The 25,674-nt window shown below is 41.5% G+C and overlaps 1 protein-coding gene across 4 annotated transcripts in view; it reads right to left on the reverse strand.

Moving 5' to 3' along the window:
• NRP1 (neuropilin 1) overlaps nucleotides 1–25,674 on the reverse strand; it is a 138,338-nt gene that overhangs the window by 32,217 nt on the left and 80,447 nt on the right. For all 4 annotated transcript variants that reach the window (XM_082618467.1, XM_082618470.1, XM_082618469.1 and 1 more), the window contains exons 7-8: nucleotides 10,987–11,142; nucleotides 7,532–7,676 (exon numbers count right to left, since the gene is read on the reverse strand). In XM_082618467.1, coding sequence (XP_082474593.1) covers nucleotides 7,532–7,676; nucleotides 10,987–11,142 — 301 coding nt within the window. The remainder of the gene's footprint in view (nucleotides 1–7,531; nucleotides 7,677–10,986; nucleotides 11,143–25,674) is intronic.

The raw sequence follows: 25,674 nt of genomic DNA on the forward strand, positions 1-25,674 counted from the left end.
TTCATGGGTGTAGAGTTTCAGTTTGGGATAATGAAAAGTTCTCAAGATGGACTGTGGTGATGGTTACACAATAATGTGATTACTGAAGCCACTAAATTGTATCCTTAAAAATGGTTAGAATGGTAAACTAGGTTATGTACATTTGACCACAATAAAAAATAAAGAGATCTTTGAAAAATTTCCATGGCTCTGCATTATTTATGGGACAGTGTAAAAATTCTCGATCTGGTTTTTCAGCACCCTCACTTGGGCTTCATCCTAGGTACCTAATTTTCTTCCCTATTGCTGACAGTAATCCATTTTCTTCCCACATACCACAGAGAGAATTCTCATCATTGCCTTTGTTCAAAATGTTTCTGCTGCTTCCTCATCCTCCTGTGGACAGAGGTGAGTTCTGCCCAGACTTTCAAACCCAGCTTAAGGCTCTTCCTGAAAACTTCTCAAATGACTCTATCCTTTATCCTGAACCCTCCCTTCTCAGAAATATGACTACCAAACAGGAAGCAGCACAGAGTTTAGCCTTAAGCCGTTCTCTCCATGTTTTAAGATTGGGAGTCCTGTGTCCAGAACCAGATTAGAAATTCCTCAAAGGCAATGAAGGGCATCCTAGATCTTTCTATATCTTCTATAGCAGCCCAAGGAGCTTCTGAGCAGGAGAGTACCCATCACTGATTAATTGATTGGTGGGTTAATAACAAAATGTTCAACACTTCGATTATTCTCTTTTCAAAATTGTACATCTCCATGGAGGACATGCCAGGAAGGAGAATCTGTTTTTCTTTGAAACAACTCCATTCTGCATAAATCAAAATTCAGCCTAAAATGTAACCATCGTGAGAGGCATGTTTCTAATACAATTAGGCTGTGTCCGTGTTAGCAGCTGACCCTTAAGAATGAATTACTCAGATACTTTCCACCTGAGTTGTGCAGTTCAGATCATGCCATTTCTTTACTCAAAACTTCGGTGCCTGCTCACCTACAAATTATGCACGTACTTTCAACCCAGAGTGCCAGGTCTTCCATACCATGGCCTTGCAAGGCCCCTCCTCGACGAAGGCTCCTTCACCTCGGTGGTGGTAGTAGTTGGGGGCTTTCTCTCATTCTCTTCCCTCGAGTAAAGGATTCCCCATCATTTTGTCCTTCCCACTATCTTAAAATCTTGACTTGTTTTCAAATTTTACCTTATACATTCAATTTTTCTGATCTCTCCAACTAGACATGGTTTTCCTTTTCTGGGACTCTTCCTAGCTCTCCACCTGCATGTCTCATATATACGGGCCATATTCAGTTCTTTGGGTTGCTACTTGCCTCCCCAGGTTTGAAGTGCTCTGAGGGAGTGAACCAAGTCATATTAAAAACTGTTCTATGGGGCTTCCCTGGTGGCACAGTGGTTGAGAGCCCGCCTGCCGATGCAGGGGACACGGGTTTGTGCCCCAGTCCGGGAAGATCCCACATGCTGCAGAGCGGCTGGGCCCGTGAGTCATGGCCGCTGAGCCTGCGTGTCCGGAGCCTGTGCTCCGCAACGGGAGAGGCCACAACGGTGAGAGGCCCGCATACCGGGGAAAAAAACAAAACAAAACTGTTCTATGACTCCTTGTGCCCTTTATTCTTTGTATTTGCTCTGCAAATATTTGTTGAATGAATCAGCTTATTAACACAATAAAAGGCAGTTGTCATTTTCCCCAAGCACCCTTTCCTGTAATTCAGCCGCAGTATTTGCTCCAGGCTGGGATCTGGAAACCAAGAATAAATTCAATGGGGATTATAAAAAGATTGACAAAAAAGATTTTACTGAGGGTCTCGGAAATTATAGTGTTAAAAATAGAAGTCACATTTTTGGTCACTGTGGTCACACCTGTCTGATTCAAAACCAGCTTTTGCAAAGAAAATGTTTAGCTGGTAATATGTACCAGATGTTACCATTTGGAGAGAAACACAATTAACTTGAAAATTGTAAGGAGGGCAGAACCTTTACCGGAAGAATGTCCCTTCTCTAGTGCAGAGCTGGCTAGGGCACAGTCCTCGCATCCACAAGCCTCGTGATGCCAGCCCGCATCCTGCCAATACAGCCCTCGTGCAGTCAGAAGGGCATTCCTTCTGCAAGTCGGCCTCATCCAAGATCAAGGAAGAGGCACCTTGATTTGCCTTTGGCTGAAAACCAGTGACTCACTTTTAGCCACGATTAGGAGAAAGGTTCCACTAACAATTCAAGGTTTGTATAAGCTGCTAGGATCTAGCTCTGTTCGTCCACGGTAGGCTGGCTCAGATGTGCCCTAATTAGCCTGGCTCCATCTCAAATCCTTTGGAAATAGTGTTGCCAGATTTAACGAACAAATAATCTAACAAAAACAACAACACAAGAAACAGCCTGCCAAACTAAATCAGAATTTCAAATAAACAGCAAATAATTTTTTAGTATAAGTTTGTCCCCAATATTGCATGGGACCTAACTTATACTAAAAAGTTATGCATTTATCTGCATCAAATTGAACTAGACATTCTGTATTTCACTTGGCAACCCTGTTTAGAAACCTTAAAACCAATCCTAGATGGGAGGGAGAAATGAGTTCTGTGATGGGGAATTAGGTGGTTCTTTTCTTTTTTTATTGAAATATAGTTGATGTACAACATCACATTATATAATTTCAGGTATACTACATAGTGACTTGACATCTGCATATATTATGAAACGATCACCATGGTAAGTCCAGTAACCATCTGTCCCCGTACAAAGTTTTTACCATATTATTAGCCATATTCCTTATACTGTACATTACATCGCTGTGGCTTATTCATTTTACACCTGGAGGTTTGTACCATTTAATTTCCTTCCCCCTTTTCAACCCCCCACCCCCCCCACTCCTTTCCCCTCTGGCAGTGGTTATTTTCATTGATGTTATTTTCCAGTAAAATCTCTGAACTGAGCTTTAACGTGAAAACAGATATACTGGTAAATCAAATAGTTAACCAATTTTCAAGGAATGAGGAGGTAATAACTGCATTTGATGGGTGAAGCTGAATGAGCATAATTTAATCTTCCCTCGATGACTCAGAAGGTACCTCTGGATGTTGCAGGGCCTGAGATCATCCTTGCAAACTCTTATCAACACAGGAACACGCTGACCTGTGCAGAAGCCGCAGTTAATTAACTTCTGGTTAACGAAAAAGTCAACAGCGTTTGTGATGTGTTCTCAGACAGCAAGGGCATTTTCACCAGTTTCCAGCTTTGCCAAAATGATGAAGCCTGCCTTGTCAAAATAATGAAAATGCTCCTTTGTCAATTACCTACAAAGTAGAATGGTTTGCTCCAATTTTGTCTTCCTTATCTCTCTATATGGTGACCCACCATTGTATACTCTGGTTATTCCAGGATTGCTGTATTTCTAAAAAATAATTTCTGAATGGAAAAATTGGTTTAAAACTTGGGGGCTCTCGAGACTTTGGATTCAAGTGATGTATTCTCATGGTAACTTTTAATTCAACAGTTTCTTTTAAAAAAATCCAGATTGAGTTGGGGCTTGCCCACTCAAACGGAAAGGGTAAAATTTTGCAATCCAGTCACTTGTTTATCGTAAGAAATGGATAAAACTGCAGTTCATTCATTCATTAAAAAGTAAGTGTATTGGGCACGTATTTTGTTCCAGGCACACAGGACGCAATGGAAAAGAAGATAAACATGGCTCCTGCTTTCATGCATCTTCCAGACCCCCAGTGAACCTGCAGTCTTGTATTTCTTTCATTGGTCTCCACCGAGGGGACCATGGCCTCTAAAAGATGAAAATTATCTACTCTGGTAATTAAGAAGAAAACACTGATATCGTTGTCTCATTAGGGGCTCTGTTTGCTGGGGCCTATTCTAGGTTCAATTTATTGAGTACCATGAACTTTAATTTACTGGGTACCGTTTAGTGAGCACTTACTCTAAGCCAAGCGTTATAAAATCCTTTCACTTAAATCTTCATTACAGCTGAATCAAGGAGATGGAGATCTACTGACTGACAAGGAGATGGAGATAAGAGGGACTGAGGGTCTTGTCCATGGTCACTCATTCACTAAATGGACAGCCCAGAGCAAAGCCTGGATATGTCTGCACACCTTCTTTTTGTGTGACCATCGTTATGACACGCTGGCCTCTCCAAAAACCTGCTTTGATCAGTTATTTGGCAGTTGTAGCGATCTTACTAGAAAGATCTTACTAGAAAGTGTCTAAAATATATTAGGGGTCATGATTAAGACAGTAGCAGTATGCAATTTGAAAAAAATAGCTACTTAAAGTAACTATAAAATAGAATATGTGGAAAATATCAAAACATGGTATTTTAGACATCTGTTTAAATAACTAGGTCATTTAACTATTTTTTAATATCCAGTAAATTATTTGCCTTGTTTACCTGTGAAGACTTCATACTCCTAGAATTACCTTTCAGGAAAATCCTTGTGAAAATGAGAAAGAGCAGTTCAGGCTTAAACAAGGATTTTGTTTAATTAAAAGGAGAGCCAGAAATTCAGAATTCACACTAACGCATTTGGAGTCTTTATGAAGTTTACTTCTTCTTTTCTGGTACAGTGACGTGAAATTAGGTGGGAGGAATGGACCAGAAATTTCCACCCTGCCCTCAGAAGGCCTTGTTTCTATGAATTTATGGGTAGTCTCTCATATTTGTAATGCTCTGAAAATGACCTAGAACTTTCATGCAACTGCTGATCAAGAACAAGAATAAAGCCAAGGTGGGACTCCCCTGGTGGCGCAGTCGTTAAGAATCTGCCTGCCAACGCAGGGGACACCTGGTCCAGGAAGATCCCACATGCCACGGAGCAACTAAGCCTGGGTGCTACAACTACTGAGCCTGCGCTCTAGAGCCTGCAAGCCACAACTACTGAGCCTGCGTGCTGCAACTACTGAAGCCCGGGCGCCTAGAGCCTGTGCTCCGCAACAAGAGAAGCCCGCACTCGCCGCAGCTAGAGAAAGCCGGCATACAGCAACAAAGACCCAATGCAGCCAAAAATAAATAAATTAAAAATAAAATTTAAAAAAAAGAATAAAGCCAAGATAATAGCTAACCTTCACTGCCCCTTTTCTCCCTCCAAGCCCCTCTCCACCCAATTCCTGCCTCCAAGGACTTGAACTTTCTAAATGCTTAGATCCTAAAACAATAAACAAGTCTGTCTCTAGGATGGAAATAAATAAAATTTGGGGAAGAAATCAAAAGTCAGTTTTCACTTTCCAAAACGAACTGTACTGTCAACAAATGTATTTTTTTTTTTCCTCCTTCATTAGCTCTTCTTCAAATTGCTTGTAATTTCATGGAAAACTGCCCAGGTGGTTTTTTTTTCCTTCAACAGTCAATAGTTTCCTTCTCTAAAAATAATTATACTTAAGAGGATAAAAATAAAAACAATAGTGTTGGCATTCATGCAATGAGAAGTTAAATGCCCTTAATATGTACACTAACGTTATATGAAAGATAGTTCACAGATTTTTTTTTAAAATAAATTTATTTATTTATTTTTGGCTGCGTTGGGTCTTCGTTGCTGTGCGCGGGCTTTCTCTAGCTGCGGGATGTGGGATCTTCCCGCACCAGGGCTCGAACCTCTGTCCCCTGCATTGGCAGGCGGGTTCTTAACCACTGCACCACCAGGGAAGTCCCAATTCTCAGATTTTTAAACGTTGTTCACTTTTAATTACTTTTTGGTGAATCAGTTACCGATTCTGTCTTTGAAGTTTTAAGCTTACTATGGAGGTTACACTGTACTTTTTTTTTAATGAAAAATTTGCAGTGTATTTACTTAAATGGAAAGGAATTCTAATGTGACTGCTACTTACTTCAGAATACAGAGTGGTTGTACAGGAAGATCCATGGACAAGTAAGAGCAGTACTGGTTGCCATAGAAACACAGTGAGAATAACAGGACCTTCTTTTACTCCCTGTTCGGTACCTGCCTATCTTTTTAGCCACTTAATCGCCCAGTACCTCATCTTCACCTCTCAAGTAGATATAATCCACCTACTTGTTCCAAATTTAACAGAGACTTTTAAAGTCCTTTTAATGTCAGAAGAAACAATCTCAAAAATGAGAAATACTGACAAATTGATTTCTAATGTTAGCATATTCATTCAACAAAAGATAGACATATATTGAGCCAAAACCTAGGAGAAAGTTGTCAGGGCAGTTAAGTGAGTAAAAGGAGAAATTCTTGTAAATTAAACTACTCCTGAACAGCTACAGCTGATGAGGCCACCTCTAGACTTCAAAATTAAAAAGACAGGTAAGTCAGAGAAAGAGAAATATTGTATAATATTGCTTATATGCAGGATCTAAAAAGAAATGATACAAATGAACATATTTACAAAACAGAAACGGACTCACAGACTTAGAGAATGAACTTATGGTTACTGGGGGGGAAGGGTGGAGGGAAGAGAAAGTTAGGGAGTTTGGAATTGACATGTACACGCTGCTATATTTAAAAAGGATAACCAACAGGGACCTACTGTATAGCACAGGGAACTCTCCTCACTGTTAAGTGGCAGGCTGGATGGGAGGGGAGTCTGGGGGAGAATGGATACATGTATATGTATGGCTGAGTTGCTTTGGCTGAAACTATCACAACATTGTTAATTGGATATACTCCAATATAAAATAAAAAGTTAAAAAACAAAACAAAAACAAATAAGATACAGGGATATAATATACAGCACAGGAATATAACCAATCTTTTGTAATAACTTTAAATGGAGCATAATCTACAAAAGTATCAAATCACTATGCTGTACACCTCAAACTAATATAACATTGTAAATCAACTATGTTTCAATTAAAGAATATATATGTAAATTAGAAGAAAAAGTAAAAAGACAAAGCAGGTGAAGAACATTTCACACAACTGTTATTTATTGTAAATCTACTAAGTAGCAGTCAGTGTGCCGAGTACCGAGGAGACAGAGGATAATGGGGAAGGTACCTGCCTTCTTGGAGCTTTACCTGCCTTCCTGGAGCTTGCCATCTAGTGGAAAAGGACCACTTAGTAAATACCCACCACACGTCAGGCTGTGTAAATGCTTCGTATCCACTAGCTGATCCGTTATCACAACAACCCTGTTTTCCAGGTGAGACAACTAAGGCTTTTTTCTTTTTTGCGGTACGCGGGCCTCTCACTATTGTGGCCTCTCCCGTTGCGGAGCACAGGCTCCGGATGCGCAGGCTCAGCGGCCATGGCTCACGGGCCTAGCTGCTCCGCGGCATGTGGGATCTTCCCAGACTGGGGCACGAACCCGTGTCCCCTGCATCGGCAGGCAGACTCTCAACCATTGCGCCACCAGGGAAGCCCAATAACTAAGGCTTTGAAAGGTCATAAACTGCCCAAAGAAATAAGCCAGTGAGTAGTACAAGTAGGATTTGAACACACTTTTGTCTAAATCCAAAGCATATGCTCTTAACTATCAAGTGAAAATGACCGACCCCATTTATACGAAATGACTCTTCCTATATTTAAAAGTTTACATAAATCAAACCCAGGTGATCTTCAATCTTACCTGTTATCTTGCAGCCATAGACTTCAAATCTCATAGATATGCCAGTTTCCCAAGTCACAGGTTTGATTCGGACAAATCGAGTTATCAGGGGTTTGGGGAAAACTCCAATCACAACATCTGTGGGGTTGGTGTTTCCCTGAAAGATCTAGATGGAAAAAGGAAGGGCCCTTTAATAGCAGACATTTTGGATTGTCTGAAAACAAATCCAGAAATATGTTTTCACCAGTGCTTGTCAAATTATTTACAATTTCCTCACTGTTTACCGTGGTTGAGGTAGTGTTAATAATTTGTCATGTTATTTTTCCAAATAATGGCAATCAGAAAGAATTGCGTCTAATATAGAATGTTGTCCTAATCATCTATTCAATTTTCTGAGAGGACAGAGCCTCCAAAGGTACTATTATAAGGATAGCATTTATTATAGAATACTAAGCTATTATCTAAAAAAGTGGGAAAATTATTAACATTATCAGAAGGACTTACAGAATACTGTAGACAATTCTTGGGAACTCTCACTATTGTACTTTCCCAGGAACCCCTCAAAGGAGTGCTTTTTGAGTTCAATGTAGGGTCTGACTTTTTGAAAATTCTAGGTTATGCTCAGCACTAGGTCAAGGAGCTTCCTCCCTTTTAATTTCATTTCTTGATGGAAGATCTTATCCCTGACGTTAATGAAAAACTTTAATCTTTTTCAGTTATTGGTAAAATTATGTGTTAGTGGTCAAAATCAAAACTGAGTTATAAATGATATGTAATGGAGAATCAGTTTTCCCAGGGCTTCTGTTTCTAGTTTTAAAAATGAGTCATTTTATTCTAAGAAAGATGAGCCATGTAACTGCAGATGTAATGAGTGCCAGTCACGAACCGGTTTCCCACAAGTGTCTGTTGGAGACACTCAGCCTGGGCATGGTGCCACGGCAGTGTCCTCCAGTGAGATCTCTGAGGAACGGGGACTGTCTGCCACATGGAACCCTCTGGCACTCGACCAGTCTCAGATGGGACTGAAAGCCTCCACTCCCCTGGATTTTACTCCAGCTCTGGGTGGGGACAGCTATGTAAAAGCACCATGTCTCAGTCACAGGCCTTGTGTAGCTAGAGCATCCCTGGGCCATCAGAGGTGCAGAGACTCCCACCCACCTTCCCAGATGAGTCCTAGGAGGAGGACCACCGTTCCCCTGGGAGAAGGGGCTTAGGAGAGTCAGCCTGGAGTTCTTACTCCATTTAGCCCATGAGGCCTGCTCCATGGGAGGTGGTCAAATGCTTTACTAAGTCGGCTGTTAGCCGGATCCCTCTCCTGAGACGATTTAATATCGAATTTATCCCAGCCTGTGACAGCCTTTAGATTTCTGTCTTACTTCAGCAAATCTCTCTTGGAAACAATCTGTGTGGAAGCATTTTTTTTTTTTTTTTTTTTTTTTTTTGCGGTACGTGGGGCCTCTCACTGTTGTGGCCTCTCCCGTTGCAGAGCACAGGCTCCGGACACTCAGGCTCAGCGGCCATGGCTCACGGGCCCAGCCGCTCTGCGGCATGTGGGATCTTCCCGGACCGGGGCATGAACCCGTGTCCCCTGCATCGGCAGGCGGCCTCTCCACCACTGCGCCACCAGGGAAGCCCGTGGAAGCATTTTTGTGTGACGATGAATAATGGGGACCTGCCTGAAGGAGCAGAGCCTCCCAAACCAGTGTCTCAAGGGCCAGTGGATCCATCGCAGGGACGTACCACAGTCTGGTTCACCCTGAAGGCATTTTATGTTTGCTGAAAACCAGGTAAGGACACACATGCCACCAACAGAAAGAGGGCTGCTGGAATGCTGGTGGTCAAAGGCCGCTGTTGCTGAGGTACATAGGCCAACTCTCTCTGAAGAAGGCAGGGCAGGGGGTGGTGCCTGAAAGGCCCCAAAGTAGTGAAAGGCAGGTGGGCAACAAGAGCTGGACTCCGGGTGGATGTGGGGATTTCATTTGGGTTCAGTGAAAGGGCGCAGACACATGCCAGGTCTTTGCTGACCCTTTATTCTTTCTGCTTCCTACTCTGGAAGGCCCTCTGTGTGCCAAGGTGACCCAGATCATGGACTGAGAGTGAGCTGTGTGCATGTCAGATGCCCCTATGGCCCTCGTGTGCTCCCCACACCCACTTCCGGGCTACACAGATAACCGCAGACCATGGCTGAGAAGTGTGTCTTGGAGAGACAGCGCTCATTGATTAAAGAGATGGCCTGAAAGCTGGGGTCAGCCCTCCCTACTCTCTCCGGGTTCTTCTGTATGTTGGTGTGTCCTTGGCATTAGTGTTTTTTCGTTTGTTTGAAACTAAAGCATGCCTTCAAAAAACAACTCCAAAACAAGAATAAGTCATGACACTCAGGGTCAAAATTTACTCACTAGATCTCCACCAATGACTATGAGGGTTTTTCGTCCCCAGATGGAAGATCTGTTCCACATCCTCTAGGGCTAGACAGCGGCCTTGAGCTGGTCTGTTCAGAGCAGCTGCATCCCTGTCTTCGGCCCTCCTGCCTGCCCTAAGGGACAGGGAGGGCTTTGCAGCTAATCAAAGGGTATTTATAGGCCTCTCACTTCACACCCAGGAGGCTTTTCTCAGTTTCAGACCCAGAAGGAGAAAATCAAGGCCAGGAATGCCCCAAATGGAGACAAGGACATGTTAATTGGTCTCTTCCCAAACCCAGGATTCCAGGTTACCTGGATCTTTGCTACTATCCTCACCAATTCTGTGCATTTCACTCGGCCTCCAGGGCAAGCTTTTAATTTTGGGGAAACAGCAAGCATGAGTTCTCCAAAATCTTTTGATTAGTAAATCAGAGCGCAGCATAACTTCAAATAAACAGCAGGCTGAGAAAAACATCTCAGTTCCAAATAATTCAGAGCAGAGTGCCCGAGGGGAAGGGCATGGTGTGGCCTCCTCAACAGAAAAGTAGTGAGGAGGTGGCGTGTGGCTCATGGGATCTGAGGGAACACCTGTAGTTCTGTTCATTCGCACAGAAGCAGCCAAACACACTTGTAAATTAGTTTGTGAGCCACAGAGGGTAGATGAAAAGGAGTCTTCTAAAACCAGCCCATTACAGAGAGGAAGAAAGGATCAATCTATGAAAGAGAATGAGGAAACACAGGCAGATAGACAAAACAAAACAACTCCAGAGGTTCTAAGAGCACGGTGTTTATCCTGTGCATAGTCCGTGTCCCCGTGGGAGGTTTAAAGTGATTCTTGAGTTTGACTTAATTTGGCCGGTATTGACTTTTCTTGGAAGCAACCGTATAATTTCCTTTTGGCTTCTGGATCTGGGAACATGAGACCCCTTGGTCAGATTTAAACCTCTAATTGCACTTTTCATTTTAAATCAATTGGAAAATAAACCAGGCAAGACAGCAAGCTCCCAAACAAGCAAGTGAAAATTGATCATCCACTTCAAAGACCAGATTGCTGGAGGAGGTGGAAGGGAAACTTACAACAGGTTTATTTCCTTCTTTTATGGTGATCCAGTCTTCCCCGTTGGAGCTAATGTCTATTCTGTATGTCTTGACATAGTATTTCTTCTTGGTTTCCTTTGAAATAGCTCCCTGTGTCCCGACAGCAGTGACAAAGCGCAGAAGGCCCAGGTCTACCTACAAGACAATACCAGCCTTGTCAGTTGCCCATCCTTGTACCTCCAGAATGTGGAGCATCTTTTCCTATGGGTACCATGGTGTAGTTTTCATCCACCTGGGATCAACAAACCCTAATTCCATCGGCATCAACAACCCCAAGAAAGTCTCCAATATGATAAGACAGCAACTGCCCTAGGTTGGCAATGGCCAAAAAAGAGACCTTTCTCATTGTTGCCACCAAGATTGCTTGATCCTTGGTACAAAAGAGAAAACTGGGTTCAATATCATGTTACTGTATTTTCTAAGAGATTCACAATACTTTCTAAACAGCATGTTAATGATGTCATTTTACAAATAGAAAATCAAGACAAACAAAATAAGCTCACATACTGGATATGGAGAGGCCTGGACTAGAACTTGAGTCTAACATGATCTCCCTTCCCATCACTCTGCAGCATCCTACCTCCTTCCAAACAGAATGTGGATTAGAATGATACTGACTCTGAAAGCACTTGTGTGTACTGCGGGTTGAGAAATGGGCCATAGATTTATAATCTGGAATGGAGTCGGGAGAAGGAGGGCAAAGTTAGGATTTTTGATCCACCTAAACTTCTTCCTTTTCCGTATCTCTCCTTGTAGTTCAGCTTCAGAGGCAGCAGGATTCCCAGGCATCAATCTGGGAAGGAACGATGCCTCTGTGGGACAACAGCTAGGACTTAACCAGCTTCCACTGGTGAGTTTCCAGGGGAGATGTTCCTCAGCACAATGGCCTTACCTTCATCCCTCACTAGACTTTCTCACACCCCTGACAGCTGGGCCACCTGGAGCGCACCACAGTAGTGATGACCAGAGGGTGACCAAAGCCCGAGGTCCCTGATTGCATCCCAGAGGCCTGCAGTGGCTTGAGTTGTTCCCATGGTCCTGCGACGTGAATGGGAAGGACAGAGATCAGGCCCTCAAGGTTCCAGTACCGGCTCTGCCTTGAGCTTGCTCTATAGGGCCTCAGACAAGTCACATCATCTTTAGGATTCTAGTTCTTCATTTGTAAAATGAACGAGTTGGACCAGATAACCAGGAAGACCCCTTCCCTCTCTGACTTCCTAGGACTCCACGCTTTCAGAAAAGTGAAATAGGTATTTTTTCTTTAACTTTCCTTATTTCCATTGTTAATAACCAAGAATCATCTTAAAACAAAAATCATTACCAGTTTCTCTATGTTAGAAATATTTTCCTTTTATGAATACATTTGATTATTCCTATAAAATTGTTTTCCTCTACTATGCCCTCTATTTATTGGATTTCTGTATAATACAGAGATTTTAAAGAAATGAAGCACAAATATTTGGCAAATATTTTGTAAAGGACACAAAAAGTAATTGCACGTTACAACTGATTAATAGTAACAAGATATTTCAACCGTATATTATATTCACTAGTAAGAGGCTGTTTTCCCTGAAAATGGCAACAAAAGCCAAAAAACAAAACCCTTAAGCACACCACCGCCCCCCCAACCACAGCTTCTGAATCCTGCTTTCCAGTTGCTACATGACAACCCAATTTTCTGAAAACAATATTTCAATTAACCCTCTAGTGCCCGTGGGTCATGAACAGCTAAAGAATTTCCATTTTATGTACAGCCTGCCTTGTGAAGAACGACTATCGTCTTCCACGAATTGCTTTTTCCTGAAGGCCCTTGGAGTAGTTAAATCAACAGGTTGCCAATTCCTTCAAAACTGAACCAAGACTTACATCCAGGAAAAACAGCAATGTCCCTGCCACAGAGAAGCCGACTTGAACTTAACACAATTCAACAATAGGAGATTTCATCTAGAAAGGAAGGGGATACCATTCAATGTAAAACAATCTTTATTTCATTTTCCTGATTTTTAAGATGTAAAGTCCAGGCTCTAAACGCTCTCACCAGATTTAAAAGAAAATGGAGCAAGCCTTTAACAGCAATAAATATTTTAAGATAATAATGGTGGGTGTTCTAAATCTTAATTTAACAAATAAGTATTTATCCAACATATTTTATCAAGTGCCTATACCTGTTAACTGGAATTTGCATTTTTTCCAAAAGTGAATACTAGTACTTTGTATGAATTTGTGTACAAATTTCAAAAAACGGAGGCAGTCCACGTTTATCAGATTTAGCCAACAAAAATGCAAGATATTCAGTTAAATTTGAATTTCAGATAAACAACAAATGTTTTTAGTATAAATATGTCCCATGCAATATTTGGGACATACTAACAACAGGTTCATTGCTTACTTGAAATTCAAATTTAACTGGGTGTTCTTTTCTGGATGTTATCTGGCAAGCCCAAACCTAACTCTGTTCTGGACAAATAACCAGATGATTTCAGGTTGCTGCAAAAACTCTCTGATTTCCTAATGCTGCAACTTGAAAGTTAATGGGTACTCTAGACATGGCTGCACGGAAATTTTTCAACTGTTTTCAGGTGCTCTCAGACACTTAGTGCTTTGCTGACTGTCCACTGAGTCATGCCCTCATGCCTAATACCAAATCCACTTTCAACCTGAAGGGTCCTTAAAACCTTGACATCCAAGGGAGCATGAAGCAGAGCTGTGCAAATAAACTCTTCCTGTCAAACCTACAAATGGCTCTTCAGTTTGGAAAAGCTTAAATTCCCATGAGTGTATATGCAGCTTAGGCTGATTGGAAATAACTCTAGAACTTCATTCCCTGGCTGTCCTTTTCCTATTTTTAAAATTTTGTTCTCAGGGTAAGATTTAGTTACTAGGTAAGAAAGAAGTTAACTGGTGGTCAACTAGAAGAATCCTAGGCACTAGAAACAACTGACTTGAAAGGAAGGAGCCACTGACTGAAATTAACCAGGTGCCAACACATGAACCGACCAAAGTCCCAGACTGAAAGGCCCCAAAGCATACGTATGAATCACTCATAAAGAAAAAAAGATATTTTCTTTTCTCAACAGCAATGAAATGCATTCACAACCTCCCCTTGTAACTGCATACGGTTTCCTGTTGTGCTTTAAAACTCTGCAGATTCTCTTGCTCACTGTGCTGGGATACTTGAAATTTCATTTCATTTTTCTTCCTAACATTACTACCACTGGGTTTAGAAAGGATGAATGACAACCTCACCAAATGATTAGGACTGGGACTTGAATGACTGGAGTTAAAACTGAATGGTACCCAGAACTCTACCAAGACACAGACCAGCACTGTGGAGATGCTCACTGGCAACACCACAGAGGTTCTTTTAAGTCCTTTCTCCCTGGGGACCTTTGTGGAATGCCCTAGCAGAGACCCTCAGCGCCTGAGAGAGTTTGGGAGGAGATAGATAACTCTCAGCCTCAGAAGCACAACTGCTCACACCACAGGTATCTGTCAGGAGACCCAGAGGGACTTAACACCTGCGTGTTTATACCTTTCTCAGGGCTGAAGCCATCTCTGCTAATCATGACATTGGCCTCAATTAACCTGCTGTTTTAGTCTCACCTGCTGCATCTACCTCCCCTCCAACCGTATCTTCCAGCCGCATAAAGTATTTATTCTTCCTAACACAAGATATGCCTTTTCTGTCTTTGTGCCTTCACATGTAAAGTTCTGTCAACTTAGAAGAACATTTTCCTCTTTTTTTTGGACTGCAAATCACTATTTCCTCTTTTTGGTCTGATGGGCAGAATAAGGCACATCTAACTCCAAGATGTTTAGTGCAAAGCTCAGGTCTCCATCTGTCAATTCATCATATTGTGTTTTTCCTCTACTTCCATCCAGACTTTTATGATTTCTTTTAAGGAATATCTGCTTTTCTATAGAGAAAAGTGATAGATGTCTATTGAAAATTCATAAGATGCAGAAGAGATTAAAGGAGAAATTAAAATCTTCATAAGACCACCAATAGGAAATAAAGGCTGATAATAGCCTTCCAGAGTTTTATTTCCGTATGCAAAATATATGTAACCATTGTGTGTATGTTTGTTATTGTAAAAATGAGGTCGTATTACCTCTACGTTTGATATCCTGCTTTTCGTTTAGTTTTATGGATATATTTCCATGCCAAAAGTATTTTTCTACATCATCAATTTCAATGGCTGCATGGTATTCTATGGCCTGACTGTAGCGTCATCTATTTAATCAGTCGGCCGCCTGTGAACACTTCTACTCACCTTGATTGACATTCATCCAGTGGACACTTAGTACTGTGTTTCCACTAAGTTCTGTATTAAGTGGTGAGGATACAAAGAGCAGCAAGAATGGGAGACACAAACACAAGATTACAGGATGGGGCAAGGCACGGAGGAAGGAGAGGTAGGGGGACTGGACACATCTCACAGCTGACTTTGATGTCTAAGACACGTACTGAAAGATGCACAGTAGGAGCTCACAAGTGGATAAAAAGGGAAAGGCTGTTCTAGGGAGAAGGGGGAACAGGAAGGGCAGAGGCAATGGGGAGGAAATGAATGAATGAAATAACATCACTAGACAACCTACCATGTTTCCCTCACCGCTATGGACACTATTTGTCAAGAAATGGATTGATCTCTAAAGAGTACTGTGCTCTGCTCATTCAGAAGCCAAAATAATCAGTTGTCACGAACACCATTCAAAATCTGGCCATCCTCTTGGTGGGTTAGCTTTTTGAATTCTGATGAGCTCTCACCAACCTCACATCCAGTAGACAAGATTGGCGACCCAAGACAGGCAGCTGGAGAGACAAAGACACAACCCCGAGCAGTTCTACATAATGGCAGCCCTCTGTGTTTTGGAGGGTTCATCATCCTAAACAGTATTTCCCTTCTCTTAAAAATTCAGACACACAATAACCATAATTAAGTAACCTGCTTTCCCTAAGTCCAATCAGCTCTGCGCCCATCACTATTTTCTTATTTTGAAAGAATGTCATTCATTATTTCACAGCTGCTTTATTTTTAATTGGAAGATGAGTGTGATTTCACATATGAGTTTGATGTACTTTCTGTTTAACATTAAGGGTGATGGTGAGGGGGTGGGAGGATGGGGGGGGTAGCACAGAGCTGAACATCAACTGCATTCACTGAAACTGTGGAACGTTTCACTCCATGTGTGTGACAAACATAAACATCTGGTACTTATCTGATGGTCTGTAGGCAATTTGACGGAAGTTTACCAAACTCCTTTTGAGTTCGAGTGGCCACTCTGAGTTAGCTTATCAGTGTTAGCAGAAGTGACCCCATACGACATCCTGTTTCCAATATAAATATAAAAGCCTAACACTGCTGGTAGAATGTCTACCTACATCTTATCTTCACTGTGCTCTCCACACAAAGAGAAGACATAGCTAGACATCAGGCACAGAAGAGGAAAGTGCAACTTTCAGTAGAAGAAAACAGCTGTCTTCATCCCCTTCTGGGGGGCAGGGGATGGTGTCCTACAGCTCCTGTGGGGTGGTGAACTGTCCACCTCCAACTCCCTCTTCGTTGTAAGATGTCTACAGGTATTAACCCACATGCACTTTATGGCCATGGCATTGTCTTAGTAATGATAGGAAACACAATCCCCAGATAAACAGAAGCCAGGAGAGATACACGTTTTACTGGGAATCACTTGAGGACAAAGGGCACGTTTTCGCATCGTGCAGTACATCATGAAGCAAACCTCTGCAAACTGCTGGTTAAATACCTGCATGCAGCCTCCCAGCCATGAAATAGATATCATCACTTCCTATAATAATACATAACTAGCTATTGGTAATGTCGTAATGTGGAAAGTCTCATTTCCAAAATGAAAAATCTGTCTTGCTCAATAAAATACTGTCCATTGAGCGAGCATTGACAAGGGAGTGTTTCCCGGCTTTTAACATTCCCAAGACAGGTCAGTACAAGAGCCTGAAAAAATAAAGGACAAAGAACTGGAGTCTGATTAAAAACAGGAAAAATACTTTCTTTGGGGGGGAGGTGGAGTGTGTCGGATTCTTTTTAGAGCATCTCTGATGACTCAAAGAGCTGTTTAATTCATCACTAGACACTACAAGCTAAAGAAAATATTTTTAAGCAATTGTCTCATTTCCTTAGATAACACACGTGCTTTCTGATAATGCCTAAGCATCTGAACATCAGTGCTGTTCCAGGATCTGGGGGCTTAATTCACAGCACCTGATCATCATGTTCCTTGACTTAGGATCTTGGACTTTTTATAGTTGCCAGTAGGAATACAACCATTTTATAGTTGGTGACATAATTCTCTCTTTATGTATTTTTCATGATTACTGTATTACATAGAAAAAACACTGATGGCTAAAATTACTATTATATATAGAAAATTCATAAGGCAACCCCTATGTGTCAGGCATTTTATTAAGGGCTAAATTTATATACATTATCTTTTTAATTCTGAACAATCATACAAGGAAGGTTTAGTGGACAAAGCAACTGAGGAACAAAGTGATGTGTGAATCTTGCTCAGAGTCCCGTAACTTGTCAGTGATTAAGCCAGGACTTACCCCAGATCAGACTGGTGGCCCATGTACATGCCACTACACCCATGCTCTTCCTCAATTCCTATCTTAAAAAGCACAATTATCAAAAGGTGATTTAGAATTTCTTAGTGAATAAAAATTAAATCTTATAGTTATTCTTTCTGGAAATTACATATTTGTATAATTATCGAGAATATGAAACCATTTATGATTACTTTGACTCTGTTTAATGTTTACATTGACTACTGGAAAACCAAATTTTGCAAATGAGTCACTCATGCTGTTGAAAAACAAGACAGTGGTGACAGATCATTTTTAGCAAAAGATAATGAGAAAACATTTAAAAATTCTGGTAAAGAATACAAATATCCAAGAGCAAGAAAAGTGCAGTGCAGGAAGAACTTCACCAATTTTCTTTTCTTGCCTTAATTGCTTGAATTAATTTTTTTTCCATAAAGGAAAGCATTTTCCTGGGTGGAAGCAAACTACTGGTTTCAACAAAGCCTATGCTGATAGTAAAACAATCCCAAGTGAATGAACAGATGAATTTTCCTTTCCAAAGACTTGAGTCAACCAGCTAGAATAACACTAGATAAGGCTGTGCAGCCCAGATGCAACGCAAAGCCTGGCTTCCCTGATGTCACTGTACTTCGCGCAAAAGAACAACAAGGAAAGCACAAGACAAATGAAGTCCTCAAACAAGGGCTGACTGCTATCTCCTTTGGCTGATAAAGGAGATTATGCTGTGGGGCTCCACCACCTTTGGATGTTGGCATATCCTTTCATTCTCAGATTAATTTTTTTGGCATAAACCAGAAGCAACAAATTAAAGAAGAAATATTTAATTCTGGTATGTTCTTGGAACTGGAGTGCCATGTGGTTCTTTCTGAAGAGTAAGATCTCTTGTAGTTGTTGGAATGGGCAAGTGGCATCGGCAGGAGGAAAGGAAAGGGACTCCGTACTGCAGGTGAATACCAGCATCTCAACTAGAGACATTTCCAGAACCCAGCTACCCCAATCACTCCCACGTGGAAACCACGAAGATGGAGCGTGAAGAGGAGGATACTGTTCTGGGAGGAGAGCACGGTGGGTCCACACCTCCTCAGGGTGTCTGAGGCCGCATTTCAAAGACCTTTGAGAGCAGGGCAACAGGACTGTGACACCCACCGGAAAATGCTCAGCTTCCCTGATGACGTCAATTTAAGAGAAATATGGGAGGAGTCTTCACATATTCCATGCAAAATCTGAGGGCTTCTTTTTCCCTTCTATATTTTCTAGAACAGATATAATTGTGTTCAGAGAAAACAAATATTCCATTTGAATTCCTCTCTTACTCAATAAGCCTGTAAAATCTGGACATCAGGACACAATGTATTCTGATAACAAAGGAGGAGAAAATGAGATCGTATGGGGGTTCCTATAGACTCTGGGATACAAGTAATCAGCATCAAAGACAACTGGAAACTTCTATGTAGAGTTAAAGAGAAAGGCTGACCGAATGCCTAGGCTTTGGCAAAGATTGTTGTACATTTTTAAGACGTACGCCAACCTGAAAACTCTGTTTTTCTTTAAAATGAAGAAGCTTCATTACTTCAACACCATGTTCACTTGCAGATGGGGACCTCAGAAACTTTAATAGCTCAGTCAGGAAGATGACACTTAGATGGCCCCCTCTTCCAACTTAGATACTTAGGAGTTCTTACTGGGCGGTAAAAGATTCAGGGACTTAATATTTTTATTAACATTTTTTGAATACTTATTTGTAAGTTACATTAAATTGAAAACCTGAGCCTAATACTTTGATCTGGAAAGAGGATAAGTACTCAGAACAGAACAAATGTAATCCCTAGAAACTTGGTTAAGAATTTAACCTACAAACTCTGTAGTAAAAATCGCATAATGGAAATGTCTTAAGAAAGAAAAATATGCTACAGCTTAAAAAAAATTGTAACCAGCCTCAGATATGCATAAACATGATGTAGATCTAGTCAAATTCCTATAGGACCATTGTACCATGGGTTCTTGCTAGAAGATTCAGTCAGCAAGGTTTAGCAAGCATCTCCTGCATGGAGGACACAGGCTGGCTTAGGCTCTCCTGCTATAACTCTTGGTTCCATCCATTAATTGTTTATTGTAACACTCATGAAAACTAGGGAAGCATTCTCCTAGTTAGAAGGCTTAATGGGTAGGAATTGCTTGGGGTCGGTATGCATGAGCAGGTCAAGTGGAATGGATCCAGTTGACCGCATTGATCAACATCCTGTGAGATCAAGCAGACTGTGTGAAAGGATCTCTGCTTCTGATGTCTGTCTCTGCTAAAACAAAGGGGGCGCAGTAATGGAAGAATGACTAAAGGGTGGTCTGGATGACAACCATTTTAAAACGTAACAGAAGAATTTATGACCTCCACCCATAATTTCAGTAGGACTGTATTATGCAGATAAAGCATATATTATTCTTGCTTTTATGATTAAAAACATTTCGGGCAAACTATAAACCGATGCATGGAGCCAGGTTGCATACCCACACGGATGTGTCTTAAAGCCCAATAATGGTGCTTCACGCATTGTAGATGCTTAAACGGAAAGTGTGAAATTAAAGAAAACCGAAGGACACCAATGGTTCAGATAAAACCATTTAATCCATTAAATTCAATAGATATATATGGTATGCCAGGCTCGGGATGGAAGTAGGCCTATGCAGAAAAAAAGGATAATACAAGACTGAAAATAAGAAGTGCCACCATGCCCACAGATGAGGCATTGTGAGCTTCAGAAGACGATTACATGCACAAGGGGAAAGTTCAGGCTGTATGGAAAAGAGGTCATTTGAATCATTCAAACTGGACCTCATAGGATAGGATAAGATTTTGGCTATGGAAGGGGTCAGGGTTGATGAGTTAAAGGCAGAAGGAACAGGAAAAAAAATCCCAGCCAATTTCCTGCATTTCAAAACATCTCATATGATGAACATTCTCCTTCTGTCTAGTATCTCTTGGCAAAAGTCCTTTAGAGAGCAGGGAAAAGTGTCCTCCCCACCCCTAGCCCCCAACACACATCCTCCTTTGCAGAGGGCTTCATGGGGTCCACGGGTCCAGGCCAGGAGGTGCTGGGCTGGTGACAGGGAGACCATGCAATCTTATTTGTAATTAAACTTTCAGCTCATGACCAGGCACTGCACTGCTGAGCTAATTCTGCGAAAATGTGTGCTTTCACTGCCTCTGGGAATCCAAGCATTCCTGGGAATAAGACCTAACCCTCAGTCTGCATGAGCCAGATACCTCTCTCCTGAGTCTCATGGCACACTGTCCAGCCCTACCCTCCGTTTATATCTACGTTTGAAAGAAAACATCTTAATGAAATGGCATCAAAACTGCGTGTTTTCTTGAGGAGTCCACACTGCTGTCGAAATCACACCGTTTGCTCCTCAAACAATTAAAGAGAGGGCCATGAGTTGAGATCATGAGCTTCCGGTGGTGGGTATTTCCATGTCTAACATCCCTTGCACTGTGGAGGGAAGCTGGTGGCTGGAGATTCTTCTTTTATCACACAAATAAGTGCTAGATACTTGGCTGCCAAGAGAGGGAAGGTTACCAGATTCCTGCCCTCTTGTCAGTGAGGGAAAAAGTCGAGTAAACAATACATCTCAATACAGAGGGAACTGGCTGCATTAAATACCCTCAATGAACTCTAGGACTACAGGGAAAAATACTTGGGTGATGCAGGCAGCACATGGTGGCAAAAAAGCACAGGTTCCAGGAGCACCTCTGTGGCTTTGATATTAAAGAACGACCTGGAGTATGTTAAGCAAATTAATTAGCCATTCCAAGCCGTGGTCTCCTCTCCTCTCCAACAAAAATACCAATGCATAGCCCATTTCGTTATTTTTCCTGGCTTTATGAGAGTCATAATGATGCATTGGTACACACCTTAAACATAAGAATGTGACCCTAATATTTTTTCCCTTAGTCATTTGGGTAATTGGAGCGTGTGTGTGTGTGTGTTTGTGTGTGTGTATGTGTGGTTTTGCCTGTAGTAGCTAGATTGTATAACTTGTTTGAAAGAGGGAGAGAGCCCTCTTTAACTTTAATGTCACCTAGCCCGACCTGCAGCGTCTCATCCTTAGCAAACGCTCAATACACATTTGCCGAGTTTAAATTCAACACTCTGTCAGTTCAGCGCTGCTGGCAAGATCTGAAACTCCTTTTTCCCAGATAAAGCCAGCTACCCATCGTTAAGCCAATGTTAACATTTGAGCAACAAACTTGTACTCTTTTTTTTTTTTTTTTGCGGTACGCGGGCCTCTCACTGCTGTGGCCTCTCCCGTTGCGGAGCACAGGCTCCGGACGCGCAGGCTCAGCGGCCATGGCTCACGGGCCCAGCCGCTCCGCAGCATGTGGGATCCTCCCAGACCGGGGCACAAACCCGTGTCCCCTGCATCGGCAGGCGGACTCTCAACCACTGCGCCACCAGGGAAGCCCCAAACTTGTACTCTTAATTGAGGAATATGACTATTCTTATCTTGGTGTTTAAACTGCAAATATTAAAACTACTCAAAATTTCCAGTCCTTTGAAAAGTTCACCACTTACAGGGAAGGTCTGCTGGATGATGAGTTTTGTTGGCTAGGTCCATGCCACGTGAAGGATTCTTTTTTATTTATTTCTCAAAAGACCTCTCACTAACTTACGAAGCGTCCCTCCTCCCAGAAGTTACCTCAAAGGGCAGCAAGGCTTAAATCATTTTTTCGCCGTATCTATCATGCTCTCCAACCTCTTCTCAATCTTTTTGTTTTAGAGCCAACTTATTTGGGATCATGACGTCCACAGGATATTTATGGATTGGCTGTATCTGGTATCTTAGACTTTTCTCAGACCACTTCTGTATTTTTGAAAAATTAGCAACATTGATATTTCACTGTCTAACTATAGGTCTCCAAGTTTTCACCTAATTAACATATGACCCTCATACGATGTTGGAATTGTAGCTTTGTGTGGCTGGGAAATGAGTGCAGGTTTCAGGCCTTTTGTGATCTTTGTGTTTGTCTCATGGTCTCTGAGAAGCAGCCCAGTAGAAGAAGCAGTAATACTAATTCTGCACCGAGGCCAGGCAACATAACACCTTTCCAAGGTGCAATAACCTCAGTTATGGACACATACATCTTTCCATCTATCAGCAGTTTAAAGAGATTTTTAAACCTGAAAGACCAAGAAAATATTAAACAGGTACAGGTAAGGTCTATTTCTGTTTCAAAAGCTGTCGTTCTATGCTCCCCATAAAGTGTTATTATCTGCAGTACTAGGGAGATTTCTAAATGACTCAAGATCAACACACATCTGTACTCAGACAGCATCTGTCTATTTCAGCACCAACAAAATGGCTTGTTTATTATTAGTTTTGCAGTAAGTCACGCCTTTAATTTTTCTCTCTCCTTCTAAAAGCTTGGTTTCAAAAACAAACACAAGGATGAGTTTCTGGAAACTAAAGACTTGCAGATGGGGGCAATGGTCTAAATCAGGCTCTTGGCCTATAAACTTTGACAGCATCCTTTTACACTGACTTTCCATGTATTTCTCAGGGATCTACATGGGCCTCTCAGGTTAATGAGAGTTTCATGTGTTGATGGGGAATCTGGACGTGCAGGTGTCCAAGAAAACCCCTCTACTTGGCGTTAAAAATCCTGCAAGGAGCTGATGGGATTACTGAGATTAAAGTCGGTCACCCACCAAAAGTTATAACAAACGCTGCCCCGGAGACAAGGGAGAAGACAAAGAACAGGCTGCCTAGGTACAGTTGGTTGTCAGAAATTGTGTGTAAACAGTGGGTCTCTGAAGGGATGCCAATCATTCCTGAGAACAGATGAGATGAACTTCATGATTTACTATATTTGGTCAACTGTATTTTCCCTGTTTGGAAGCTTACCATTCAGTCAGGAGGTGTATACTGATTTTTTTTTTTTTGAAGATGACTTATAAAGGAGGTGGGAAAGCCCTTGGAATAATGCATTTTCAAAGAATTACTTTCTAAAAGAATCATCTGTAATTACCATTCACAATGGATGTTCTATAGTTTCGGGCTGAGCAGAGGCCAGCCCGTGGCAGGAAAAGGGCTGGAAAGTTGGAAACTGCATGGAGGGAGGTGGGTAACCAAGGTGAGGACGAGGGAAACGTTTTGTGCTCTGAAGACACACTGTTTTGCCATCCAAATGCAGTCGGGAAACAGAACTGCAAATTCTTTTAATGTTCTGAAAGAAAAAATCTGTCTGTAGTAATTTCATGCATTTCAGTCCAGGTCACACAATGGGAAAAATGCATCTGCACATCTACTTTCAAAGCACAGGAGAACAAGCACAGATGTTCCACGAAACATATCATGCTCTTCCTCCCCTATCCCTGCCCGGAGTCCTTAATGTAACGGAAGAAGCTGTGATTCGCATTTATCCACTGGAACCATTCTCAACACGTGGACAGACACGTCTATTTCACCACATCCTTGGAGGTGACACAAGGTGAAATGTTTTCTTGGTGAACATGGCCATACTGTGGTGTGTGTGGTGTTGGGGGTAGCGGGGTGGGCTTCTTGGCAGAAAAAATAGAGCTAAGGCCCATATGTGGAAATGTAGAAAAAAGCATTTCTTTATGCTACCTTGCAGGTTTCCAGGACAGTAAGAATCCTATCATTTTGTCACTACACTTTAAGATGCAAAGTCAGGCCTGAGAACACATTACCCTGCGTGGTTTTAATAAAGCTGCTGATATATAAGAAGAAATGGAATAAATAAATTTTAAATGGAATTAAAATCTTTTGATAAAAAGATTTTAATTGAGATGCATTTTATATGAGACACATAATATTCTAAATCTAGACACTTTAAAAAAAGATAGGTAGATAAACAGATGTTCCCATAAACTCTCCTGGAAAACAGCAAAGTTCTTAGACTAAGGGAACTAAATTATTATATTACAGAAGTTGATAAGAGTTCAGTTTCAGCATATTACAGACTGAACCCCAAATTACCTATTCCTGTCTGCTTTTCCTTTTTGTCCTCCTCTCCAGAAGAGACAGGAATGTCCAGATGTGGATCATGTAAGATGCCTTCTACATTTGTCTTAGTAAATGAGATTCTTTTATTTACGAGTGGTTGATTTAGAGGAAACATGTTAAATGAACAAATGTATTAACTGATTTTTCTTCACAGGGTACATGATTGTTAAATAAATGAATTCTTACCATCTTGGTATTAGAGCTTTGTAAATAAAAGTATCCTTATAAATGAATGCAGTATTTGGAAACATAAGTTAAAACTACAGAAATAGGATAATGTGTGTGCTACAAAATGTTGCTGGTTGACAACAGCAGTGACTAGTCTGGATTTTCAGAATAATGTTTTAAAAACTAGGCCAGGAAAATTCTGCATACTCTGTCTTCATTTTTTAAGACTGGGAACTTAAAAAAAGTTCTTTTCTCTTTTCCCCATGAACTCTGTGTGCCTCCTGAAATATCAAAAACAATTTGTTCAGTGTTTCACATTTCATTTAATTTGCTAACTTCTTTTATTATCATGAGTATTTCCCACTGGAAATTTTATCTTTAATTTCCGGATCTTCAAACTTAAAAGCTCTTTTGAATTTCTTGCACCTGTAGCCATCAGCCTGTGCATCTACCTGGGTCTCGGTCTTTCTCTTCGGAGATGGGGTCTGTCTTTGTCAGCTTTAGCCCTAAGTAACCACATCGAGTCATACACGCATGAAGATCACCGTGATGACTTTCTTCTTAAGCTGTATCCCTGGTGCTGCTTTTTTTCCCTCCACTTTTCTGCATTAATATGATGGCCTATAACATGCTCCGAATTGCATGTGGTATTTGTCTTCTTAACGAAAGAAAAAAGACCGAGTATTGGCCAGACTTTAAGGTGTGAACAGCCTGGAATGGTGGGTAAGACTTTGCCTTTCAGATACTTCCATCAAAGATTAGAGAGACATGAAAGATGAACTGCCCAGACTTCATCTTATCTCCTCTAGTGAGCTGCACTTCCCCCTGAACTAGCACAAAAGAATCAAGCAAAACAGCCCCACTAGCGAGGTTTCTATGTGAAATCCTCAGATAAG

The sequence above is a fragment of the Mesoplodon mirus genome, assembly GCF_964341445.2.
Source record: "Mesoplodon mirus genome assembly, chromosome: 4".
NCBI lineage: Eukaryota > Metazoa > Chordata > Mammalia > Artiodactyla > Ziphiidae > Mesoplodon > Mesoplodon mirus.